General features: G+C 43.3%; 1 protein-coding gene across 2 annotated transcripts; it reads right to left on the reverse strand.

Moving 5' to 3' along the window:
* Window positions 1-870: 870 nt before the first annotated feature.
* Window positions 871-8,133, reverse strand: LOC311049152 (uncharacterized protein). 2 transcript variants are annotated; one of them, XM_084062630.1, is made up of 9 exons: window positions 7,955-8,133; window positions 6,336-6,362; window positions 4,934-5,028; window positions 3,368-3,567; window positions 3,128-3,282; window positions 2,593-2,903; window positions 2,272-2,431; window positions 1,716-1,876; window positions 871-1,079 (listed from the first exon to the last, which is right to left on the reverse strand). In XM_084062630.1, the coding sequence occupies exons 2-5, from the start codon at window positions 6,336-6,338 to the stop codon at window positions 3,167-3,169; spliced, it is 414 nt and encodes a 137-aa protein (XP_083918756.1). In that variant the 5' UTR covers window positions 6,339-6,362; window positions 7,955-8,133; the 3' UTR covers window positions 871-1,079; window positions 1,716-1,876; window positions 2,272-2,431; window positions 2,593-2,903; window positions 3,128-3,166. The 2 variants fall into 2 exon arrangements, with proteins under 2 accessions (XP_083918756.1, XP_083918755.1); XM_084062629.1 differs by having other exon boundaries at window positions 871-1,876.
* Window positions 8,134-24,810: the final 16,677 nt, after the last annotated feature.

Here is a 24,810-nt window from a genome sequence, read left to right on the forward strand (position 1 = left end):
GTTTGCAAATTGTTATCATGGTAAAAGAACATTATGAGGACTTTAGGATGATGATTGAGGGGGAAATGAATAATCAGGAGTGTTTGTTAATGGTTAAAATATGCCCATGCATGGGTGCAAGGAACCTGATAGGCCTACTATGCCACATCCCAGCCAACATGTCCAACTGGGCCCCATGTGGGTTTTTAACTGGGCAGATGGGCATGGGTTACATCTGGTTTTGCACATGGGTTCCACCAAGCACCCACTTGTGTTAGCCCACATGGGCTTAAGTGGGTTTCTAACTGGGTCTTAGGTGGGCTCCAAATGGGCAAATATATGTCGGAACCATGTGGGCGCCACCTGTGTTTGCCTATATGGGTTTGAACTGGGACCTGAATGGGCCTGAAATGGGTTCCAGCTGGGCAAATTACATGTGACCCATGTAGGCCACACTTGTGTTGGCCCATTTAGGGCTCCAACTGGTTTTGCACATGGGTTCTACCAAGCACCCACTTGTGTTAGCCCATATGGGCTTAAGTTGGTTTCTGACTGGGTCTTAGGTGGGGTCCAAATGGGCAATTTGATGTCGGAACCATGTGGGCGCCACCTGTGTTTGCCAATATGGGCTTGAACTGGGACCTGAATGGGCCAGAAATGGGTTCCAGCTGGGCAAATTACATGTGACCCACGTAGGCCACACTTGGGTTGGCCCATTTAGGGCTCCAACTGGTTTTGCACATGGGTTCCACCAAGCACCCACTTGTGTTAGCCCATATGGGCTTAAGTGGGTTTCTGACTGGGTCTTTAGTGGGGTCCAAATGGGCAATTTGATGTCGGACCCATGTGGGCCTCACCTGTGTTAGCCCATATGGGCTTAAGTGGGTCCTGACTGGGTCTTAGGTGGGGTCCAAATGGCCAATTGTATGTCACACCCATCTAGGCCTCACCTGTGTTTGCCCATGTGGGCTTGAAGTGGGATCTGAATGGGCCTTAGGTGGAGTCCAACTGGGCACGTTTGAGACCCATGTAGATCCCACTTCTAGCAGCCCAAGTGGGTAACATCCGGGCCCTTTGCCAACATGGGTTTCAAGTTGGTCCTGAAGGGATTTAAATAGGAGAATTAAACAGTATATTGACAAGAACCATGTTTAACTACTGCTAAGTTTTACCAGGGTGAAAAAACAATATCAGACAATATATCTTTTGACAATGTTTATTTCTGGGAACTTTCGGCCTTCTGGTTGTAAAATACAAAATACAAAATGCTTTGGTATTTTTAAAATATAAAATGTATACATGGAAATAAAGTGTAGACAGTATTGGGCCAATATGCATCTTCAAGTCTCGTAAACAATCCATTTAACTCTCGTAAATTATCATTAAGATAGAACTCTCGTAAACAATCATTTGTAATGATGTATACATGACACATAACAGTGCAACTCTAAAGTAACAACTTAAATGTTCTGGACACAAACTAATAAGGAACCCATATCTCTTAACTCAACTACAACAAAAGGAGGGTTCTTCTCATGAGGTAGTTAATTATTCCAGCAGAGGGCCATTTCAGCCAACAAATCCTGAATGATAAACACACCACAAACTGTGTGTGTGTGTGTGTGTGTGTGTGTGTGTGTGTGTGTGTGTGTGTGTGTGTGTGTGTGTGTGTGTGTGTGTGTGTGTGTGTGTGTGTGTGTGTGTGTGTGTGTGTGTGTGTGTGTGGCCTATTGGACCTGTTCCTGATTTTCCTGTGTTCCCTGTGTTTTCGAGGGATCTTCTAGCTCGTAGGGTCCGGTTTCCACCACGGTCTCGAGCTCCGGTGAACCATTTGGACACGGCCAACTCTGCCTCCTTCTGGTTTATTTCCTGCGTGACGGCGTTCTTCTTTATTGCCCTTAAAGATAAATGACAAGAAGCCAACTTAGTAATGCTGGCTTGATTTTTACATTATGAAACCATATAAGACAGACATCTTTTCAAAAGTTTTATATCGCTGAGAAATGTGTATGCTTTTTAAAAACAACCGAGTCAAATCTGAGAACAGTTCATTAGAGTTGTACTCCAAGCTATTCACACGGCCAAGTGCTACAGGAAAAATGCAGGATTATGTATAGAACCTGGTGGCTAAGATGTTCTGATGCATTATTGAGCATTCTTTGCTGAACAGAAAAAGAAAATGGAACAATAATTTTAAATGTCTTGAGCTATGGTGGCAATTTAGTTTTCATGTAGAACAACTAAGTTCAGGTGGCACCATATGTTATGGCAATAACACAAAATCTAATTTACCATATAGAACGTCAAAAAGTGCCAGTCCTCGGAACGCCTTCTTGCCACTGCGTCCGAAAAGGTTATACTCGAGTGCCAGCTTATTGGTAAGGAGGAACCCCATCATCCTCCTGACACAACGGTCCACGGAAGTCCCCCCAATGTCTGCAACCATGGCAATCTGAGTACGATAAAAGTCACAGGAAGGAAATTCTGTATTAAGTGAACAGCTAAGATGTCAATGCCCGTTGTGTGCATGCACTCAAAGGGCAGGTTAACAGACTACCAATGTGATTAGAAAATACAAGCACATTTTGAAGTGAATAAGAGATTTGAACTTACAACTGCAGACTTAAAGTCAGGGTCACCCAGCTTTAAGTTCATGGACTCGAGATCTGCCTACGTGTCCAGCGGGAACACAGCTCCTTCAGGCAGCATGTTCAGCATCTGCCATGGACCTTCTGAGTGCTCTTTACTTCCTCTAGGAGTCTCACGAGCTGGGTGAACATTTGTTCTCCCATGCCTGGTGCTCGTGGTGCTGGACTTGGGCTGCTCATTGGGGTTCCAGCTGTGGGTCGTCTTATTGGGGGTCCGGCTGTGGGTTGACTAGGGGTTCCAGTGCGGTGGCTCATCTGGGTCCCAGTGGGGCGGCTCTGTCACAGTTGATAATAATAAACTTTATTTGTAAAGCACCTTTCATGACATGACATGCAGCTCAAGGTGCTTACAATTACAGTAAAGTAAAACTAATTTAACGATAAAGCAAAAAAAGAAAGCAAAAGCATAAAACAGCATTTAAAAATCAACCAAAAGCCAGAGTGAAGAAATAGGTCTTCAGCTGTGTTTTAAAGCTATTCACAGAGGCTGCCTGCCTTACGTGTAATCGGAGTTTATTGGGGTGCTCACGTTTGTGGGTTCAGTGGGGCGGCTGATCGGGTTTGCAGTTGGGCGGCTTGCTCTTGGTCTTCCAACTGGGGGTGTCCACACTCGGGATTCCAACGGGACTGGGGGTTCTTCTGGGACTCGGGGTTTCTAAACATAATGTAACATTTCAAGATGTTAAATTCTCTGTATATTTTATAAAAAAGAATAAAATCTAATTCCATACTTTACATACTTGTCTGAGAAGAGGGAGATACACCGGGGCTGCTGCTTGGACTGCTGATCGGACTTGGACTGCGGCTCCTGTGTCTTTTGGGGGGGGGGGGGCTCACTTTCTTGGACAGTGCACGGGGAGGTGTAGGTGGTAGGAGGTCATCATCGAAAGCTTCCGATTCCTCCTCACTCGTGAGCGCCTCCCTCTGTTTTTGCGGTGGCCTACATTCAGTTAAAAACATACATTTTAGCAAACATAAAAAAGTAACTTTAAGCAGTAGTTCTCAAAATCGAGTCCGGGGACCCCATGGGTCCTTGAGGGGGTTCCAGAGCATTCCTTGCAAAATGTATTAAAAAAAGTACAGGCAAGAGGGACAAATCAGTTTAACCATGCATACGTCAACCATTTGAAAATTGCTGATCTACATGCTCACAACATGTCGCAATGCAAGACGTGGTGAGCTTGTAGATCGGTTATTTTCATTTTTTTTGTAACAATGAAATAGGGCATTCATTTACGAAAAAACTAAAAGTTACAAAGAGATACATTAAGGTTTCACAACAATATCATGAATACCAGTGATCAAAGCTACAGAAACAGAACATTAAATAATGAGTTGATATTTAATTTATACAATCATGCTGTTTGTTGTGCATGGTGAGGGCTTGCATGTCAAACAGCTCATATATGAGAAATATAGCATGAAATGACATGGAGGAGCGAGCGAGCAGGAGTGTGAGGAATGGGAATGTGGTCGTCAGTCTAACCTGCTTGCTTTCTCCGGACTCGCATCTAATCTTCACCTCCTGGCTCAGAGGTGGGACTAATGCGTCAAATAATTATAATGGGTTAGATACAGGGGGAAATTCCAGGTTTCAGGGGTCCTTGAGGGCAGGGGTCTTCAACAGGGGGTCTGGGACCCTTTGGGGGTTCTCAGAGTCACTACAGGGGGTCCCCCAAATCTTTGTGTGATATGATAATGTTTTTGTTTTACATGTTGTTCTACATGTTTAACCACTTGAACCCTAGTATCCCTTTTCTGAGGAGAACTTTAGCCAAAAATAGCCGGTCTACAAGCTCAAAACGCCTTGCAGCGCGAGGCGTTTTGAGATTGTAGATCGGCTATTTTTGGGAAAGACATATACAGTAGGTGTGTAGAGGGAAAAAAGAGCAGCAAAAGTTTATCTGAAACACAATTCTATACAATATAGAAGGGGTCCCTGCTTCATCTCTCTCTCAGCCAGGGGGTCCTTGGTCTGAAAACGTTGAAGACCCCTGCTTGAGGGGGTCCTCAGATAAATCCCCAGATAAATGAAGGCTAGTTAGGAACCAAATGGACCCTTATGTAGCTGTAACTCTCAGGGTGTATGGTGGTCCGTGGTCTAATGCAGGGGTTCTCAAAGTGGGGTCCGGGAGGGCCCTATATTCATCAGCTATTTAAAAAAAGAAAAACCTTGACATAACACCACAAATCTTGTATGGGGTCCTTGGCACAAAATCTTTTCAGATGGGGTTCCGTGGTCAAATACACACCTTGACAAGAAAACATTTTAGAACCATTGCCTAACAACAGCTATTTTTAGTTACCTCCTGTGTCGCCTTCGGGATGCATCATCACCATCAGTCGCTATGTCCGATGACGTCTCTCCCAGCTGGAGCTTCTCACGAGCCACTGCGTATGTCTCTTCAGGAAGAACACAAAAACAGGGGAAGGGGACATTAAAGCAATTTTTCAAAGTTAAAACAATATGATGCCAAAGTTAAACCTTTGAATGGCACAGGCTATCATAAGCCTATCATTGCCTACTTGCACATACATTGTAACCAGGGGTGCACATAACTTTTTAGGTGTGGTACTCAGAAGAGCACCTGGAGATGTGACTTGGTGCGCATGGTCCCGTCCGGTTTTGTCAGCGGGGGGGGGGGGGTTCGATCTCCAAGCTTTTATTTTTTAGTTTTGCTAAAAAATAAAAGCTTGGAAATTCCTGTCCCAGCTGTTGGTACGCAAAAGCGCCTCGCGTTGTCTGATGTGGTGTGCATTTTTTATTTTGGGTGCGCATGCGCACCTGCGCACCAGTTATGTGCACCCCTGATTGTAACACTCCTTGTAAAAGCTAAGCTACTGGTGGCAAACTTGTTTTCAATGTGGAATAACAAAGTTCATGAGCCTTGTCAAAAGTAACAAGTGGGTGCATGATGTTGCGCTCCCTTTCCACCAGTTAGAGCAGCTGTATGCTGTGGCATGCTTCTACTATTGTACATCAAATGTTTTGCAAAACTTCAACATTTAATGTAGAAATGCACACGGAACAATTAAAAACTCAAATTTACCATATTATGCAACATAAAAAAGACGCAGGTTTTGGAACTTCTTATTATGACGGATACAAAAGGTTGGACTGCATCATTCTTCTGGTACAATCATCTAATGAAATGCCTCCTATGTCTCAACCATGGCAACCTGAGTATATGGTAAAAGTCACAGGAAGGAAATGCCATATTAAGAGAACGGCAAAGATATCAATGCTCTGATCCTAACATGGTTAGAAAATACAAGCACATCTTAAAGTGAATATGAGATTTGAACTTACAACTCCAGACACGAATACAGCTTGTCAATTGTGGACTGGACATCTTCATCTCCAATTTACTTAGACAAAGAGAGAAGAATTACCCAAAAGAAAAAGAGACACACACACACACACACACACACACACACACACACACACACACACACACACACACACACACACACACACACACACACACACACAAAACATTTTTTTTTTTTAAAAGCTTGTATGGAATTCATCAAGACTGTGTATGTGTTGCAATGTTTAGAGTAGCAGGAGCTAGAAGTTTAAATATATTTCAGTCTTTAATACGTTACAGTATGTCATGGCACAATAGCCAACTCTTAAGAGATGGCTAATAAAATAATCACAAATGTATGAAAAGGGTCTTGTTGACAGAGAGACAACGGACATACCATTCCTTTGTCCAGTGAGGTTCCCTCCTGAAATGGATTCAAATAACCCTAATTAGTCACTGCAAAATATCAGTTTCCATTAACTAACCTTGGCAGTGTAAAGTAACTAAGTACATTTACTCAAGTGCTGTACTTAAGTACAATTTTGAGGTACTTTCACTTCACAGAAATACTTCCAATTTTAAGTACTTTTACTTCTACTCCACTACATCTCAGAGTCAAATATTCTACTTTTACCCCACTACAATTATTTGAAAACTTTAGTTACTTTGTAGATTTTGATTAGTATTACAAAACATACATTAGCCACTTCAGCCATTTGAAATAAGCAGATCTACAAGCTCACAATGTGTCGCATCGCAAAACATTGTGAGCTTGTAGATCTGCTATTTTCAAACGTTTTTCTGCATTTCAAAACTTGAAATGAGACATTCTGCATAATGAGTACTTTTACTTTTGATACTTTAAGTACATTTTTATAACAAAAACTAGCATTCTAGCTAACATTATGCATTGTTTTTTTCCCCCCATAAACAATAGGCATTCCTATTATGAGGGAAACATCCGCCCAATTCTCCCAAAATAGCAGATATACAAGCCAAAATAAAAAGTACATTTTTAATTCCGGACTTTTACTTGTAATAGAGCAGTGGTTCTCAAACTTTTTCATGTCAAGGACCCCCAAATTGACACTTATTAGCCCGCGGACCCCCATTTGAAAAGATATGCCAGGGACCCCCCATAAAGAGAAGATTTTTACGGCTCTATAGCAGTGATTCTCAACCATTTTAATTTCAAGGACCCACAGTTTGACATGCATTAGGCTATGGACCCCCATTTAATGGCATTTATATCTCTGGGACCCCAATTCATATTGTACAATCAATGTTAATCTAACTCTGAGAGTGTACAAATGGAACCAAATGGACCCGTTAGGGTCCATTTGGTTCCATTTGTACACTCTCAGAGTTACAGACCCATAAGGGTCCATTTGGTTCCTGTCCATCATTTAGCTGGGGACCCCCTGGAACCCCCTCAAGTACCCCTGGGGGTCCCCGGACCCCACTTTGAGAACCAACGTAATAGAGTATTTCTACATTGCAGTATTGATACTTTTACTGGATAGGCTGGATTGGTGCTGCTCAGATGCAATCTAAAGCCAACCTGGTATATCCGGTAAATTTTCACATACACATACATGCAAACATGATGTCGTTTCCGTATCCGCTCTAGACCGGAACTGTTGCCTACTAAGTCAAGTGAATTGATAACAGACCCGTCCAGTTAGCTCCGTTCATTCTTTTTTCTTTTAGTTCACCATTATAAATTAACAAACTGCTTCACAGTGGTGCTGGTTACAACTATGCTTATGCAATTATTAAAAACGCTAAAAATCTATAATTGTATACACAGAGATAAACTAATGAGAATGCATTTTAATCACGAAACGGCGAGCTAACGTGAACTAGCATGCTAGCTAATATTATGCATTGCTCTCCGGACTTGCCACGGCAATATAATATCATAATAAGTTTAATCAAACGATGGTGGTATCTGAACGGGTACAAACTATATTACTGGCCCCAAAAAATGGAGGGAAACAGCTTGTTGTTACTTACATAAAAACATATCTCATCACTGCTCCAACACTCCGTCTCCTTGGAGTGTATCCAATCCGAGAAATAGATCCGGAGATTCTGGAACTACTTCTTTTAATGTCCAACAACCTTTTATTGATTTTATTTTGGTTTGTTTCAGCTAAAAAATCTCCTTCTAACGAAGGCTGGCATACGTTAAATTCACCGAGCGGTTTCAGAATTCAAACAGGAATGACGTCAGTTCCTATAGTTGCCAGTGTTTCCATATTTTGCGAAAGAAATAAGCAGACAGGTCTATGAAAACAAGCCGAAAACTGTGTATTGGCATATGGTCATGTGGTGAGGCCACATGGCCTATATATACATATAGATTAAGGGATCAAAGCTTTCCCTATTTTTTTTTAGCAGTGTATATTTAAAATAGCCGATCTACAAGCTCACAACGCGTCTTCAAACAAGCCGCTTATAATAAGCATACATGGCAACACTGCAGGGCTTACAATGCACGGCTGCTATGCATTCTGGGACTTGAAGTTGACTTTGAAAGTGTTCATTGTTCTTCAACCCAACTGTGTGTCACTTGTAATTGAATTTATTCATTTATCTGATACAGTACCAAACTGACACAGAGGCAGTTATACTTATTATAGGCAGGAACATTATTAAAGGTTTTTTAAGGTTTATATTATGTGTAATAAACCTTGTCTCAGGTATGAGAAAGAAATGTAAAGAGCCCGGCCACAGAATATTTCTACTGTAAGCATTAATAACTGAGGCAGAACTTCCAAAGGACATTAACAGGATACTTTATTTATTTAACTATATTAAAGCAGAAAACACTAATAAAAGACGAGAGGTAACCATACGCAAATCGTATTACAATTCATTGAATGATCAGTTATAAACTATAGTCATAATTTAAAAAGTTCGAATTCATGAACACCTACAATATAATCAAACACATTTACTAGAAACTCTAAAACTACTACTTAACTTTCAACATGTAATCATATGTATTATTATTTTGTTGTATTGTTAATTTGTTGTTTTTATTTTTGTTTCAAATTAATTATTTTATTTTCCTTTTAATTTTATATAAAAGCCCTTTACATCATTGGTTCTCAAAGTGGGGTCTGGGGACCCCCAGGGGTCCTTGAGGGAGTTCCAGGGGGTCCCCAGCTAAATGATAGATTAGGCACCAAATGGACCCTTATGGGTCTGTAACTCTGAGAGTTAAATTGACATTGATTTTACAATATAAATTGCGGTCCAAGTGATAGAAATGCCATTAAATGGGGGTCTGTAGGCCTAATGCATGTCAAAGTGGGGGTCCTTGAAATTAAAATGGTTGAGAATCACTGCTAGAGTCGTAAAAAATCTTCTCTTATGGGGGTCCCTGGCACATCTTTTCAAATGGGGGTCCGCGAGCTAATAGTGTCAATTTGGGGGTCCTTGACATGAAAAAGTTTGAGAACCACTGCTTTACATAGACTCACCCACACATAAGTAGGCCTACTTAAAATAATCAGACAACTTGTCTTTGTCTTGTCTCAGAGAACTGGGTCCTCTGCTAAGCGATCCCCTTCACACCTTGCAGTGCAGAGATGTTGTCTGTCATTGTGAGAGGAATGTAACACATTCAATTCAAGTTTGTGTCTTTTCTCGAGTAGCCTAATGTTATGCAAAGCAGCCAGGTAGACGCTATATTGAGAACGGCTCGCCACTGACGGCGCGAACCTTGAGAGGCTATTGTTTTTAAACGTTAAGGCGTTAAAGACCGCCGCTGACGGTGCGTGCACGCGCGCCCCCAGCTCCCACAGTGTCAGAACTAAGGGTACGCCGTACCCCCCCGTACCCCCTACAGCTCAACCCTGCTTTACAATCAGGTTAATTATGATTCAATGCGCATATATATTACAGATACAGACTGAAACTGCACAGCGCAGACAACATTGCCCTTGCAAAGAAAAACTTCAGCTTAATAACATGTCCTGCTCCTTGTGTTGCACAGCAGCATCATTACAAGAAAAAACTAATATGCTATTAGACAGAGAAACTTAAACTGCAGCGGCAGGCAATGTTTCAAAAGCATAAAGTGTTTCATTATAGGACCAGTGTGTGTGTGTGTGTGTGTGTGTGTGTGTGTGTGTGTGTGTGTGTGTGTGTGTGTGTGTGTGTGTGTGTGTGTGTGTGTGCCTGCGTGTATGCATGCGCTTGTGTGTGCGTGCAGCGCGTAGATATCTCCCAGCCAGCACGCCCACGTGGGACCCATATGGTTTCAATGCGGGCTACTTCGGTACTGGCCATGGGCTTGAACTGGGCAAATTATGAGGGTCCCACATGGTCTGCATATGGGCTAACTGGGAGTGGGATGGAAGTGGGCTAGCCCATGTGGTTCCCACATGGTCTGCATATGGGCTAACTGGGAGTGGGATGGAAGTGGGCAAGCCCATGTGGTTCCCACATGGTCTGCATATGGGCTAACTGGGGGTGGGATGGAAGTGGGCTAGCCCATGTGGTTCCCACATGGTCTGCATATGGGCTAACTGGGAGTGGGATGGAAGTGGGCAAGCCCATGTGGAACCCACTTTTGTGATACCAGTTCTAACCCTCTAATCGCTTTAGAAAATAATCAAAATATATATATTCCAACTTGCTTTTTGACGCTGAATCCAACGGTGCCAGTCTCAAAGCTGCACGACCCCTAGGGTCCAAGATAATCATAAATAACTGTCTCAAAGGCTTGGAAAAGTCATTTTTCAAAATTAAACACCAGATTCCGGGTCAGTGCGTTGCCCAGAACGTGCCCATATAACTTTCGCCATACACAGCCTTACGGTTCTCCTCAACTGGCTGGGGTCAAGGGGCTATCTTCTGCGCGTTATATCTCAATAACGATGCGTTTTTGGAATCCGCCTTTTGGATATGTCGTACAGCTCATTAAGGCGCACGCGTGGATGCCCTCGGTGTCCCGATCCGACATTCCTACAAGAAATGTGTTTTTTAAAGTTTGCATTCACTATGGTCTAAAGGTCTAACACTCTATGTAGGTCCCTGAAAGTAGAGGACTCTGCGCGGGAGTGTCGTACAAGAAAGGCGAAGACATCAACGCGTGCGCCTCTGCGAGCTTTACAACATACCCGAAAGGCGGATTCTAAAAACGTATCGTTATCGAGATATTAGCCTTTATTGCGCGTTCTAAGTCGACATTTGACCCTAGCCAAAATAAGGAGAACCATGAAGCCGTGTGCGAGAAAAGTTGTATAGGCGCATCCGGAGAGACGCGCCGATATATAATCTGGTGCCAGAACTTGTTTACGCTGTTTACATTTTTTAGCCCATATATAGCCCATATGAGACCCAGACATGGGTTACTAGTTCTAACCCATGCCCTCTTAGCCCACACATAACCCATATGGGACCCAGACATGGGTTACTAGTTCTAACCCATGCCCTCTTAGCTCACACATAACCCATATGGGACCCAGACGTGGGTGACCAGTTCTAACCCATGCCCACTTAGCCAACACATAACCCATATGGGACCCAGACATGGGTTACTAGTTCTAACCCATGCCCTCATTGCCCACACATAACCCATATGGGACCCAGACATGGGTTACTAGTTCTAACCCATGCCCTTTTAGCCCACACATAACCCATATGGGGCCCAGACATGGGTTACTAGTTCTAACCCATGCCCTCTTAGCCCACACATAACCCATATGGGACCCAGACATGGGTTACTAGTTCTAACCCATGCCCTCTTAGCCCACACATAACCCATATGGGACCCAGACATGGGTGACCAGTTCGAACCCATGCTCTCTTAGCCCACACATAACCCATATGGGACCCAGACATGGGTTACTAGTTCTAACCCATGCTCTCTTAGCCCACACATAACCCATATGGGACCCAGACATGGGTGACCAGTTCGAACCCATGCCCACTTAGCACACACATAACCCATATGGGACCCAGACGTGGGTGACCAGTTCTAACCCATGCCCATTTAGCCAACACATAACCCATATGGGACCCAGACATGGGTTACTAGTTCTAACCCATGCCCTCTTAGCCCACACATAACCCATATGGGACCCAGACATGGGTGACCAGTTCTAACCCATGCCCACTTTGCCGACATATAACCCTTATGGGACCCAGACGTGGATGACCAGTTCTAACCCATGCCCACTTAGCCCATATAGAACCTATATGGAACCCACTACAATTGCCCAGTTCAAGCCCATGCCCGCTTAGCCCATATAGAACCTATATGGAACCCACTACAATTGCCCAGTTCAAGCCCATGCCCGCTTGGTACCCATGTAGCCCACATGTGCCCCACATGGGGCCCAGGTGGACATGTTGGCTGGGATGGTCCCAGAGGGACCTTGTCATGTGCTCAGTGCTACAGTCAATGTAGTTAATACTCAACTGTCACAGGTTCTGGAGTAAAGTGGGTGAGATTATGGCCAATGTATACATTAGGATATACAGGTTAAAGACAAGTATTTATGTGGCTAGTCTAGTCGCTTCTTTAGGAGGTTTCAAGTCTGGCTGATTTCTCTCTCAAACTTGGCAACACTGACTGCACGTCTACGTTAAGAGCAGAGAGAGAGGACCATTACTTATAGCGTCACTTTTATGCAGTGCATTGCTCAACTGTTATGTTTCATATTATAATGTACTGATTAGAACGAGTAATGCTCAGTCTGGCCGTCATCTTGAGTAGGATAGGGAAGTACAGTGTGGATGAAGAGCTAGTTGTGCTCTTGTGTTTTCAAACTTGGTATAGTTCATTGACCAATCTCAGTGCGTTCCCTCCGGGCAATGGGACCGCATTTGGGTTGCCATGTCTGCTTATTATAAGCACAAGTTATAAGTAATACAGTCATTTTGATCTCGCTTTAGTGTTGCAGTTGCAGTAGTATGCAGATTTTTCTTGAGTAAAGCAGCATAATACCAAGTATCTTAGCGTAGGAATTAATTTGTTCCAAGTAAGTCTACAATGGTTAAAAAACATATAGGCTATATAGTGATTTATTCAGCAGTATCTCAATCTAGGAGAATGCATTTAAAACAATGCTGTAAGAGAAATTATGGTGCACAGGAAACGTTTATATTTAAAGTAGACTATAGTGTGCAGACTGTTCATTATATTGTGGTGGTCGATTTAATGTGCAGCCAATGTGCTGATTGGGGGCTATAGCTACGTTTCTGGTAATTTAATTTGCAATATAGGCTTTGCATATAATGGTTTTGGCATTGGAGGTTGTCAAATCATTTACTCAGTTTCAGTTGCCTCTAAGATGTAGTGGAGGTTGGTAAATATAATAATGAAGTAAATCAAGTAAGTAATGGGCTATTATACTGTGTTGGCTGCAGTGCTTGGTCAGGTGTAAGCTTTTTGGTTGCATTCTAATGTTGCCCCTATGCTCTTCTAAGGCTAAGCTATACTTGCTGTAAGGGGTGGGATGAGTCAAGGTGGCATTCATGTGCCATCTTGGTGTCAAGAAAGGAAAGTCAGGATAATTAAAGGAAAATGGGTCCGATATCAACATGGATATGTGGACTATATACATTAAGGCATGGAATTGGTGCATATAATAGAGCTTATGTCATCACAGGTATGTGATGTGTAATGGTTGCTTCAAATGGTTGCTTCACAAAAACATGAGTCGGTTGAATTTAAAGAGATCAGGAAATGGCTTTATTGCTAACGTTTAACGGAGGCGTGGTGTTGTCAAACATGTTGCTAACACTTCAGCTAAACAATCATGCTTGGCTTTTGATTGAATACCTTATTAGAGGGGGGGCTAGGGTATGACTTTTTTAGGGGCTAGTTTTGAATTGCAGCCACCTGAAGGTACTCTTTTAGGGCATTTTTGAAGGAGAGTAGGGTGTTACACTCCTTCACACCTTTTAGTGGCATAGCAGGAGAACTAATTTAACCCCTTGTTTGCGCCAAATGTGGGTTGGATGTAATCAGTGGAGCTACCTCTAGTGTTGTGACTGTGGAATTCATTTACGTTTACGAAGTACTTTTGCAGGTTCATGGGTATCTTAACCCATTGCAATCTTCTTAGGCCCATGGCAAGTTGCTGTACTCTGTCCTCAACCCTGAGTCATCCGACCCTAGCAAAGTGAGCAGGGGTTAGATGAGTTGTAGGTGTAAGACCAAGAAGTAACCTTACCAGTTGTTTTGGGGATGTCTGGAGCTTTGTTTAAGGCCTTAGTGGTGTGATACCATGAGGTCCATGCAAGGTTGAAGTAACTTGGATGAGGGCCCCTGTTGGAGTCCTCAAAGTATTCTTACTGATTAGAGAGGATATTGTATACAGCTAAATACTGCTGTTCTAAAGTGCAAGCCTAGTGATTCAGCTAATAAGCTACTTATACTTGCTAACATTCAGCTACAAATCATGTTGGCTAATGCTGCTGCTAGTTCTAAAGTGTTAGCCTACGGATTCTACTACAAGCTATACTTGCTAACATTACAGATACAAATCATGCTTTGACTAAATGCTGCTGCCAGTTCTGAAAGTACTAGCCTACGATTCTACTGCTAAGTTACTACATGTTCTGCTAACATTGCTTCAAGTTATGCTTTGCTAAATACTGCTGCTAGTTCTAGTACTACTCATTCTACTGACGGACACAACTACTAAGCTAACTGCAGCTAACACTGCTGCTACTATTTTTATTGTGCTACTAATTCTACTGCAGTCAAGGTACTAATACTATGCTGATTATACTAATGTTCATCATGCTATAGCTAAAATGATGCTACTGCATAGCAACATATAACATACTTGTCTGTTGACATGACCTATTATCCAGCACTGTGAATTCTGCACTTGTTCATTTAATCCCACGCATTGTCTTTCCACTTAGTTCTGATGCTCACCTTTTCACCATTAAATTAAAACACAAAAATCAGAGTCTTGGTCAAGGTATGTCTGTGATAATAACAGGAACTAACACTGATCTTTGTCCTGTCTCCTCCATGTCTCGTTATCTGCATGCCGTCCATCTGCAAATGCCAATGAGATCTGTTCATGACGGATTCGGGGGAAGCCATGTCTGGAACTTGGTTCTGCAAACTTCATCTTCTGTGTCAAGGCTGTGGGCTGCCTCCTGATCGCTACACTTCACACTCCTTCAGGATTGGTGCAGCTACCACAGCGGCGTCAAAAGTTCCAACAGCTACGCTCAAAGCTTTGGGCCGGTGGTCTTCTGCAGCTTTGAAAGCTATGGTTGTGCTCAACACAAATGACGTTATACAGGCTCAGACTAATGAGTTGTGAATAATTTTGTGTTACTACTACTTGCTGCTATTACTATTTACTGCTTATGCCGTGGGGTGTATTGGAAGGAATTATAGTTTCCATGCGTGACATGAACTCTATAAAACTGCATATTGTTGGAGATTAGAAGAGTATAAATACTCTTAAACTGTTATGCTGCAATGCTTGCTCAATTTGCTGCTCCAGGTGGTGCATGGGTACTGATTACTGATTTCAGATTTCTTTAAAAAAGAAAAAGAGATAGAATGTCCTTTTCGATTCGTACTAGCGGTGCGGCGCCGTAAGGTGGACATCAATTTACGACACCGTTTAGGACACCTGAAGTTCAGGATCAGCAGGCGCTCTGCTGAACACATAGATTTGATCACATAATGCTAGTATGACCAGTGTCTGATCCAAGAACACTAGCTGTGTTTCTGTCTCCAGGTGGGGGGATATCGGCATGGTCTTCCTGTATCAGGAGACAGTAGGTGCTCTGCTGCACACATAGATTTTATCACATAATGCTAGTATGGCCAGTGTCTGATCCAAGAACACACAGCTGTGTTTCTGTCTCCAGATGGAGGGATATCGATATGGTCTTCCTGTTTCAGGAAACAACAGGTGCTCTGTTGTACACATAGCTTAAGGTTGGTGCTGAATGATCTGCTTTTTGGGGGATTCTGACATTTGCGCTGTTTTGGGGGATTCTGAGTCCCTATGGTTGGGAAATGCGCTTTATCAGAGTACCTAAAAGCAGATCCAATTCATCGCCAAACCATAATAAATATATTGCTCATTTTATATTCAATAAATATATCTTATCCTTCATGATTTGTCTTTTTCTATTTCTGAGTTACCCTGACAGAAATGAGCGTCGCGCCTGTCACAGACATGCGCAGAGCAAGTTCTGTCAGGGAACTGACAGTGCTGTGTGGTGGCCTACTATAGGACCGCATCAGCTTCACGTGCTCATACACTCATCCACTCACACTCATTTCATTCTCAGACCGCTCTATTTAAGCTGGAAGGTTGCACTTCTCATTCTGCTTGCTTTTGCTGCACACACCGTTGCTGCTGCTGCGCTGCTGTTCATTACTGTTGCTAAAATTGCTGCTCACCCTCCACCACCCCATGCTACCACCTGTTGTTTTTGGATCTGCTGTTATGCACAGGGGATTCTGAGTCCCTATGGTTGGGAAATGCGCTTTATCAGAGTACCTAAAAGCAGATCCAATTCATCGCCAAACCATAATAAATATATTGCTCATTTTATATTCAATAAATATATCTTATCCTTCATGATTTGTCTTTTTCTATTTCTGAGTTACCCTGACAGAAGTGCATGCATTTGGCTTCTCATTTGTTTAGAAAATGCCATGTTCATCTCTCAGCGAACTTTGTAAAAACTTCTACATAGCCATGTTTTCCAGTTGCTACTCTAAGTCTTCGGAAACGCCCGTGCATAACGTATGCCTTAAAATGTGGACTGGAAGAACATGTACAACCTCAGCAACGACTAGCAGTCATTGCCTATTATGCACCACAGACAGACTGCCTTCACACTGACAGATGCAATGTTGCAGTCTACTATTCATTTTCCATGGAAGCCAGCGACATGACGATACAAAGCGACACCCCGCGGTTGTAGCTGCTACACAATCTATAATGCTTCAATCCAACCTTCAGTACAAGCAGGCTTCCGTAGTCGGCAGGACTCGAACCTGCGCGGGGAGACCCCAATGGATTTCTAATCCATCGCCTTAACCACTCGGCCACGACTACCGCTCTGCCTGCATTTTGGGCACACCAGATCAGCAGTTTTTGGTAAAGACAAAGAGGGATTTGAACCCAAACCTCAAGCATGCCTCAGTATGCATCCGGCGCGCCATGGAGAAGGCACGCGCTGGTACGAGCTCCCTGTTGATCTCCTTCCCACTTAACCCCCTACCCCTCTTCTTTTTCTCTCTCCCCACTCTTCTTTCTACGGAATTTAACGTTGCGATGGGAGTGTTGTACAAAAACGAATTTCACCCACTTTTTTACCTTGTAAACCTGTGATGTGACAATAAACCTGATTCTGAAGCAACATTGCACTCTTCAGAATGTGGCTGATGAGTTAAATTGACCCTCCTATCTCCATTACCTGCAGCATTTCTGACATCTTCAAGAAAGCCACGAGCACATCAAACAGCTTTGTCAGAGTAAAGATGACAGTGAAGACAGGGCTCGTTGGTCTAGGGGTATGATTCTCGCTTAGGGTGCGAGAGGTCCCGGGTTCAAATCCCGGACGAGCCCTTCCAGGTCACGCTTGTCAGCGCTTTGGATTAAAGATGGATTCTTGCATGGTTGGAAAAGACTTTGCGTTGGCTTAACCACTCAGCCACGACTAACAGACACGGCATATCACACACTAGACGAGCAATTAATGTTGATGACAAAGTGGGAGTTGAACCCACGCTCCAAACAACATTGAATGTGACTGTTGAAAGTTAGCCAATTAACGGCAGCATAGCTGATATCTTCAAGAAAATAAAGTGTGCGTCAAACACCTTTGTCAGAGTAAAGATGACAGTCAAGACAGGGCTCGTTGGTCTAGGGGTATGATTCTCGCTTTGGGTGCGAGAGGTCCCGGGTTCAAATCCCGGACGAGCCCTTTCAAGGCACACTTGTGCGCAGTTTGGATTCAAAATCGTTTCTTACATGTTCGGAAAATTCTTTGCCTTAACCATTCAGCCAAGGCACATCACACACATAGACGTGTGCATCAAACAGCCGTCTCAGACCGAAGATGCGAGAGAAAAATAGGCTCGTTGGTCTGGGGGTATGATTCTCGCTTCGGGTGCGAGAGGTCCCGGGTTCAAATCCCGGACGAGCCCTTCCGGTGACTCTGCACGTGCCTCTTCTCAGATCATGTCTTTGAAAGAAGTACATGTTGCTAGGTAGCCATAAGGACCATGATCACTTTGACAGAAGTGCATGCATTTGGCTTCTCATTTGTTTAGAAAATGCCATGTTCATCTCTCAGCGAACTTTGTAAAAACTTCTACATAGCCATGTTTTCCAGTTGCTACACTAAGTCTTTGGAAACGCCCGTGCATAACGTATACCTTAAAATGTGGACTGGAAGAACATGTACAACCTCAGCAACGACTAGCAGTCATTGCCTATTATGCACCACAGACAGACTGCCTTCACACTGACAGATGCAATGTTGCAGTCTACTATTCATTTTCCATGGAAGCCAGCGACATGACGATACAAAGCGACACCCCGCGGTTGTAGCTGCTACACAATCTATAAAGCTTCAATCCAACCTTCAGTACAAGCAGGCTTCCGTAGTCGGCAGGACTCGAACCTGCGCGGGGAGACCCCAATGGATTTCTAATCCATCGCCTTAACCACTCGGCCACGACTACCGCTCTGCCTGCATTTTGGGCACACCAGATCAGCAGTTTTTGGTAAAGACAAAGAGGGATTTGAACCCACACCTCAAGCAACATTGCACTCTTCAGAATGTGGCTGATGAGTTAAATTGACCCTCCTATCTCCATTACCTGCAGCATTTCTGACATCTTCAAGAAAGCCACGAGCGCATCAAACAGCTTTGTCAGAGTAAAGATGACAGTGAAGACAGGGCTCGTTGGTCTAGGGGTATGATTCTCGCTTAGGGTGCGAGAGGTCCAGCGTTCAAATCCCGGACGAGCCCTTCAAGTTAACGCTTGTCAGCGCTTTGGATTAAAGATGGATTCTTGCATGGTTGGAAAAGACTTTGCGTTGGCTTAACCACTCAGCCACGACTAACAGACACGGCATATCACACACTAGACGAGCAATTAATGTCGATGACAAAGTGGGAGTTGAACCCACGCTCCAAACAACATTGAATGTGACTGTTGAAAGTTAGCCAATTAACGGCAGCATAGCTGATATCTTCAAGAAAATAAAGTGTGCGTCAAACACCTTTGTCAGAGTAAAGATGACAGTCAAGACAGGGCTCGTTGGTCTAGGGGTATGATTCTCGCTTTGGGTGCGAGAGGTCCCGGGTTCAAATCCCGGACGAGCCCTTTCAAGGCACACTTGTGCGCAGTTTGGATTCAAAATCGTTTCTTACATGTTTGGAAAATTCTTTGCCTTAACCATTCAGCCAAGGCACATCACACACACTAGACGTGTGCATCAAACAGCCGTCTCAGACCGAAGATGCGAAAGAAAACTAGGCTCGTTGGTCTAGGGGTATGATTCTCGCTTCGGGTGCGAGAGGTCCCGGGTTCAAATCCCGGACGAGCCCTTCCGGTGACTCTGCACGTGCCTCTTCTCAGATCATGTCTTTGAAAGAAGTACATGTTGCTAGGTAGCCATAAGGACCATGATCACTTTGACAGAAGTGCATGCATTTGGCTTCTCATTTGTTTAGAAAATGCCATGTTCATCTCTCAGCGAACTTTGTAAAAACTTCTACATAGCCATGTTTTCCAGTTGCTACACTAAGTCTTCGGAAACGGCCGTGCATAACGTATACCTTAAAATGTGGACTGGAAGAACATGTACAACCTCAGCAACGACTAGCAGTCATTGCCTATTATGCACCACAGACAGACTGCCTTCACACTGACAGATGCAATGTTGCAGTCTACTATTCATTTTCCATGGAAGCCAGCGACATGACGATACAAAGCGACACCCCGCGGTTGTAGCTGCTACACAATCTATAATGCTTCAATCCAACCTTCAGTACAAGCAGGCTTCCGTAGTCGGCAGGACTGGAACCTGCGCGGGGAGACCCCAATGGATTTCTAATCCATCGCCTTAACCACTCGGCCACGACTACCGCTCTGCCTGCATTTTGGGCACACCAGATCAGCAGTTTTTGGTAAAGACAAAGAGGGATTTGAACCCACACCTCAAGCATGCCTCAGTATGCATCCGGCGCGCCATGGAGAAGGCACGCGCTGGTACGAGCTCCCTGTTGATCTCCTTCCCACTTAACCCCCTACCCCTCTTCTTTTTCTCTCTCCCCACTCTTCTTTCTACGGAATTTAACGTTGCGATGGGAGTGTTGTACAAAAACGAATTTCACCCACTTTTTTACCTTGTAAACCTGTGATGTGACAATAAACCTGATTCTGAAGCAACATTGCACTCTTCAGAATGTGGCTGATGAGTTAAATTGACCCTCCTATCTCCATTACCTGCAGCATTTCTGACATCTTCAAGAAAGCCACGAGCGCATCAAACAGCTTTGTCAGAGTAAAGATGACAGCGAAGACAGGGCTCGTTGGTCTAGGGGTATGATTCTCGCTTAGGGTGCGAGAGGTCCCGGGTTCAAATCCCGGACGAGCCCTTCCAGGTCACGCTTGTCAGCGCTTTGGATTAAAGATGGATTCTTGCATGGTTGGAAAAGACTTTGCGTTGGCTTAACCACTCTGCCACGACTAACAGACACGGCATATCACACACTAGACGAGCAATTAATGTCGATGACAAAGTGGGAGTTGAACCCACGCTCCAAACAACATTGAATGTGACTGTTGAAAGTTAGCCAATTAACGGCAGCATAGCTGATATCTTCAAGAAAATAAAGTGTGCGTCAAACACCTTTGTCAGAGTAAAGATGACAGTCAAGACAGGGCTCGTTGGTCTAGGAGTATGATTCTCGCTTTGGGTGCGAGAGGTCCCGGGTTCAAATCCCAGACGAGCCCTTTCAAGGCACACTTGTGCACAGTTTGGATTAAAAATCGTTTCTTACATGTTCGAAAATTCTTTGCCTTAACCATTCAGCCAAGGCACATCACACACACTAGACGTGTGCATCAAACAGCCGTCTCAGACCGAAGATGCGAGAGAAAACTAGGCTCGTTGGTCTAGGGGTATGATTCTCGCTTCGGGTGCGAGAGGTCCCGGGTTCAAATCCCGGACGAGCCCTTCCGGTGACTCTGCACGTGCCTCTTCTCAGATCATGTCTTTGAAAGAAGTACATGTTGCTAGGTAGCCATAAGGACCATGATCACTTTGACAGAAATGAGCGTCGCGCCTGTCACAGACATGCGCAGAGCAAGTTCTGTCAGGGAACTGACAGTGCTGTGTGGTGGCCTACTATAGGACCGCATCAGCTTCACGTGCTCATACACTCATCCACTCACACTCATTTCATTCTCAGACCGCTCTATTTAAGCTGGAAGGTTGCACTTCTCATTCTGCTTGCTTTTGCTGCACACACCGTTGCTGCTGCTGCGCTGCTGTTCATTACTGTTGCTAAAATTGCTGCTCAAATGGCTTCTCAAATACCGACTCCACTGAGTAGGCTAATATGCATGAAATGCTCTGCTTGATGCAATCTTGGTGAGACAGAAAGTTTGATGATCAAATTGTTTGTTAAGAAAACAAAGTGATCACGTCACCCGGGTGCAGCTTATTCCGAGATGAAACCCTGGCCAGCTGCTGCTCTGCTTGACTTCTTCCCTGCTGTTCTTCATGTCGAGAAATCCAGGTTAATATTCTATTTATTTATTTTATAATCATTCATTGGTCAGGCTTTAATGCAGAGTATATATGTGCATTATTGTATTTATCAAGGCTGTCGAGTCATATGTGGGCATAAATAAGGCAAGGATTGGAAGTCAGGAATCCTCGAGTCAGTTGAAGTCCTCTCAAGTATAGGAGAACAGTGTGTTTGGTGTGTTTGGTGCGCGTCTGCAGGGCTAGCGCTGTCAAAAGCAGTGTTGCCATGTCGGCTTATTATAAGTGATTTGTGTTTGTTTTCTGTTAAATCACTTGAGAACATTATGTTGACTAAACCAGTCCATGTGAAGGACCCCCAGATTAATATGTAATTTTGTTGTTAAAACGTTCATAATATTCAAAACGGTTTGCAAATTGTTATCATGGTAAAAGAACATTATGAGGACTTTAGGATGATGATTGAGGGGGAAATGAATAATCAGGAGTGTTTGTTAATGGTTAAAATATGCCCATGCATGGGTGCAAGGAACCTGATAGGCCTACTATGCCACATGGTCCCAGAGGGACCTTGTCATGTGCTCAGTGCTACAGTCAATGTAGTTAATACTCAACTGTCACAGGTTCTGGAGTAAAGTGGGTGAGATTATGGCCAATGTATACATTAGGATATACAGGTTAAAGACAAGTATTTATGTGGCTAGTCTAGTCGCTTCTTTAGGAGGTTTCAAGTCTGGCTGATTTCTCTCTCAAACTTGGCAACACTGACTGCACGTCTACGTTAAGAGCAGAGAGAGAGGACCATTACTTATAGCGTCACTTTTATGCAGTGCATTGCTCAACTGTTATGTTTCATATTATAATGTACTGATTAGAACGAGTAATGCTCAGTCTGGCCGTCATCTTGAGTAGGATAGGGAAGTACAGTGTGGATGAAGAGCTAGTTGTGCTCTTGTGTTTTCAAACTTGGTATAGTTCATTGACCAATCTCAGTGCGTTCCCTCCGGGCAATGGGACCGCATTTGGGTTGCCATGTCTGCTTATTATAAGCACAAGTTATAAGTAATACAGTCATTTTGATCTCGCTTTAGTGTTGCAGTTGCAGTAGTATGCAGATTTTTCTTGAGTAAAGCAGCATAATACCAAGTATCTTAGCGTAGGAATTAATTTGTTCCAAGTAAGTCTACAATGGTTAAAAAACATATAGGCTATATAGTGATTTATTCAGCAGTATCTCAATCTAGGAGAATGCATTTAAAACAATGCTGTAAGAGAAATTATGGTGCACAGGAAACGTTTATATTTAAAGTAGACTATAGTGTGCAGACTGTTCATTATATTGTGGTGGTCGATTTAATGTGCAGCCAATGTGCTGATTGGGGGCTATAGCTACGTTTCTGGTAATTTAATTTGCAATATAGGCTTTGCATATAATGGTTTTGGCATTGGAGGTTGTCAAATCATTTACTCAGTTTCAGTTGCCTCTAAGATGTAGTGGAGGTTGGTAAATATAATAATGAAGTAAATCAAGTAAGTAATGGGCTATTATACTGTGTTGGCTGCAGTGCTTGGTCAGGTGTAAGCTTTTTGGTTGCATTCTAATGTTGCCCCTATGCTCTTCTAAGGCTAAGCTATACTTGCTGTAAGGGGTGGGATGAGTCAAGGTGGCATTCATGTGCCATCTTGGTGTCAAGAAAGGAAAGTCAGGATAATTAAAGGAAAATGGGTCCGATATCAACATGGATATGTGGACTATATACATTAAGGCATGGAATTGGTGCATATAATAGAGCTTATGTCATCACAGGTATGTGATGTGTAATGGTTGCTTCAAATGGTTGCTTCACAAAAACATGAGTCGGTTGAATTTAAAGAGATCAGGAAATGGCTTTATTGCTAACGTTTAACGGAGGCGTGGTGTTGTCAAACATGTTGCTAACACTTCAGCTAAACAATCATGCTTGGCTTTTGATTGAATACCTTATTAGAGGGGGGGCTAGGGTATGACTTTTTTAGGGGCTAGTTTTGAATTGCAGCCACCTGAAGGTACTCTTTTAGGGCATTTTTGAAGGAGAGTAGGGTGTTACACTCCTTCACACCTTTTAGTGGCATAGCAGGAGAACTAATTTAACCCCTTGTTTGCGCCAAATGTGGGTTGGATGTAATCAGTGGAGCTACCTCTAGTGTTGTGACTGTGGAATTCATTTACGTTTACGAAGTACTTTTGCAGGTTCATGGGTATCTTAACCCATTGCAATCTTCTTAGGCCCATGGCAAGTTGCTGTACTCTGTCCTCAACCCTGAGTCATCCGACCCTAGCAAAGTGAGCAGGGGTTAGATGAGTTGTAGGTGTAAGACCAAGAAGTAACCTTACCAGTTGTTTTGGGGATGTCTGGAGCTTTGTTTAAGGCCTTAGTGGTGTGATACCATGAGGTCCATGCAAGGTTGAAGTAACTTGGATGAGGGCCCCTGTTGGAGTCCTCAAAGTATTCTTACTGATTAGAGAGGATATTGTATACAGCTAAATACTGCTGTTCTAAAGTGCAAGCCTAGTGATTCAGCTAATAAGCTACTTATACTTGCTAACATTCAGCTACAAATCATGTTGGCTAATGCTGCTGCTAGTTCTAAAGTGTTAGCCTACGGATTCTACTACAAGCTATACTTGCTAACATTACAGATACAAATCATGCTTTGACTAAATGCTGCTGCCAGTTCTGAAAGTACTAGCCTACGATTCTACTGCTAAGTTACTACATGTTCTGCTAACATTGCTTCAAGTTATGCTTTGCTAAATACTGCTGCTAGTTCTAGTACTACTCATTCTACTGACGGACACAACTACTAAGCTAACTGCAGCTAACACTGCTGCTACTATTTTTTATTGTGCTACTAATTCTACTGCAGTCAAGGTACTAATACTATGCTGATTATACTAATGTTCATCATGCTATAGCTAAAATGATGCTACTGCATAGCAACATATAACATACTTGTCTGTTGACATGACCTATTATCCAGCACTGTGAATTCTGCACTTGTTCATTTAATCCCACGCATTGTCTTTCCACTTAGTTCTGATGCTCACCTTTTCACCATTAAATTAAAACACAAAAATCAGAG

This window comes from Gymnoscopelus microlampas (assembly GCF_963454915.1).
Source record: "Gymnoscopelus microlampas genome assembly, chromosome: 7".
Classification (NCBI taxonomy): Eukaryota; Metazoa; Chordata; class Actinopteri; order Myctophiformes; family Myctophidae; genus Gymnoscopelus; species Gymnoscopelus microlampas.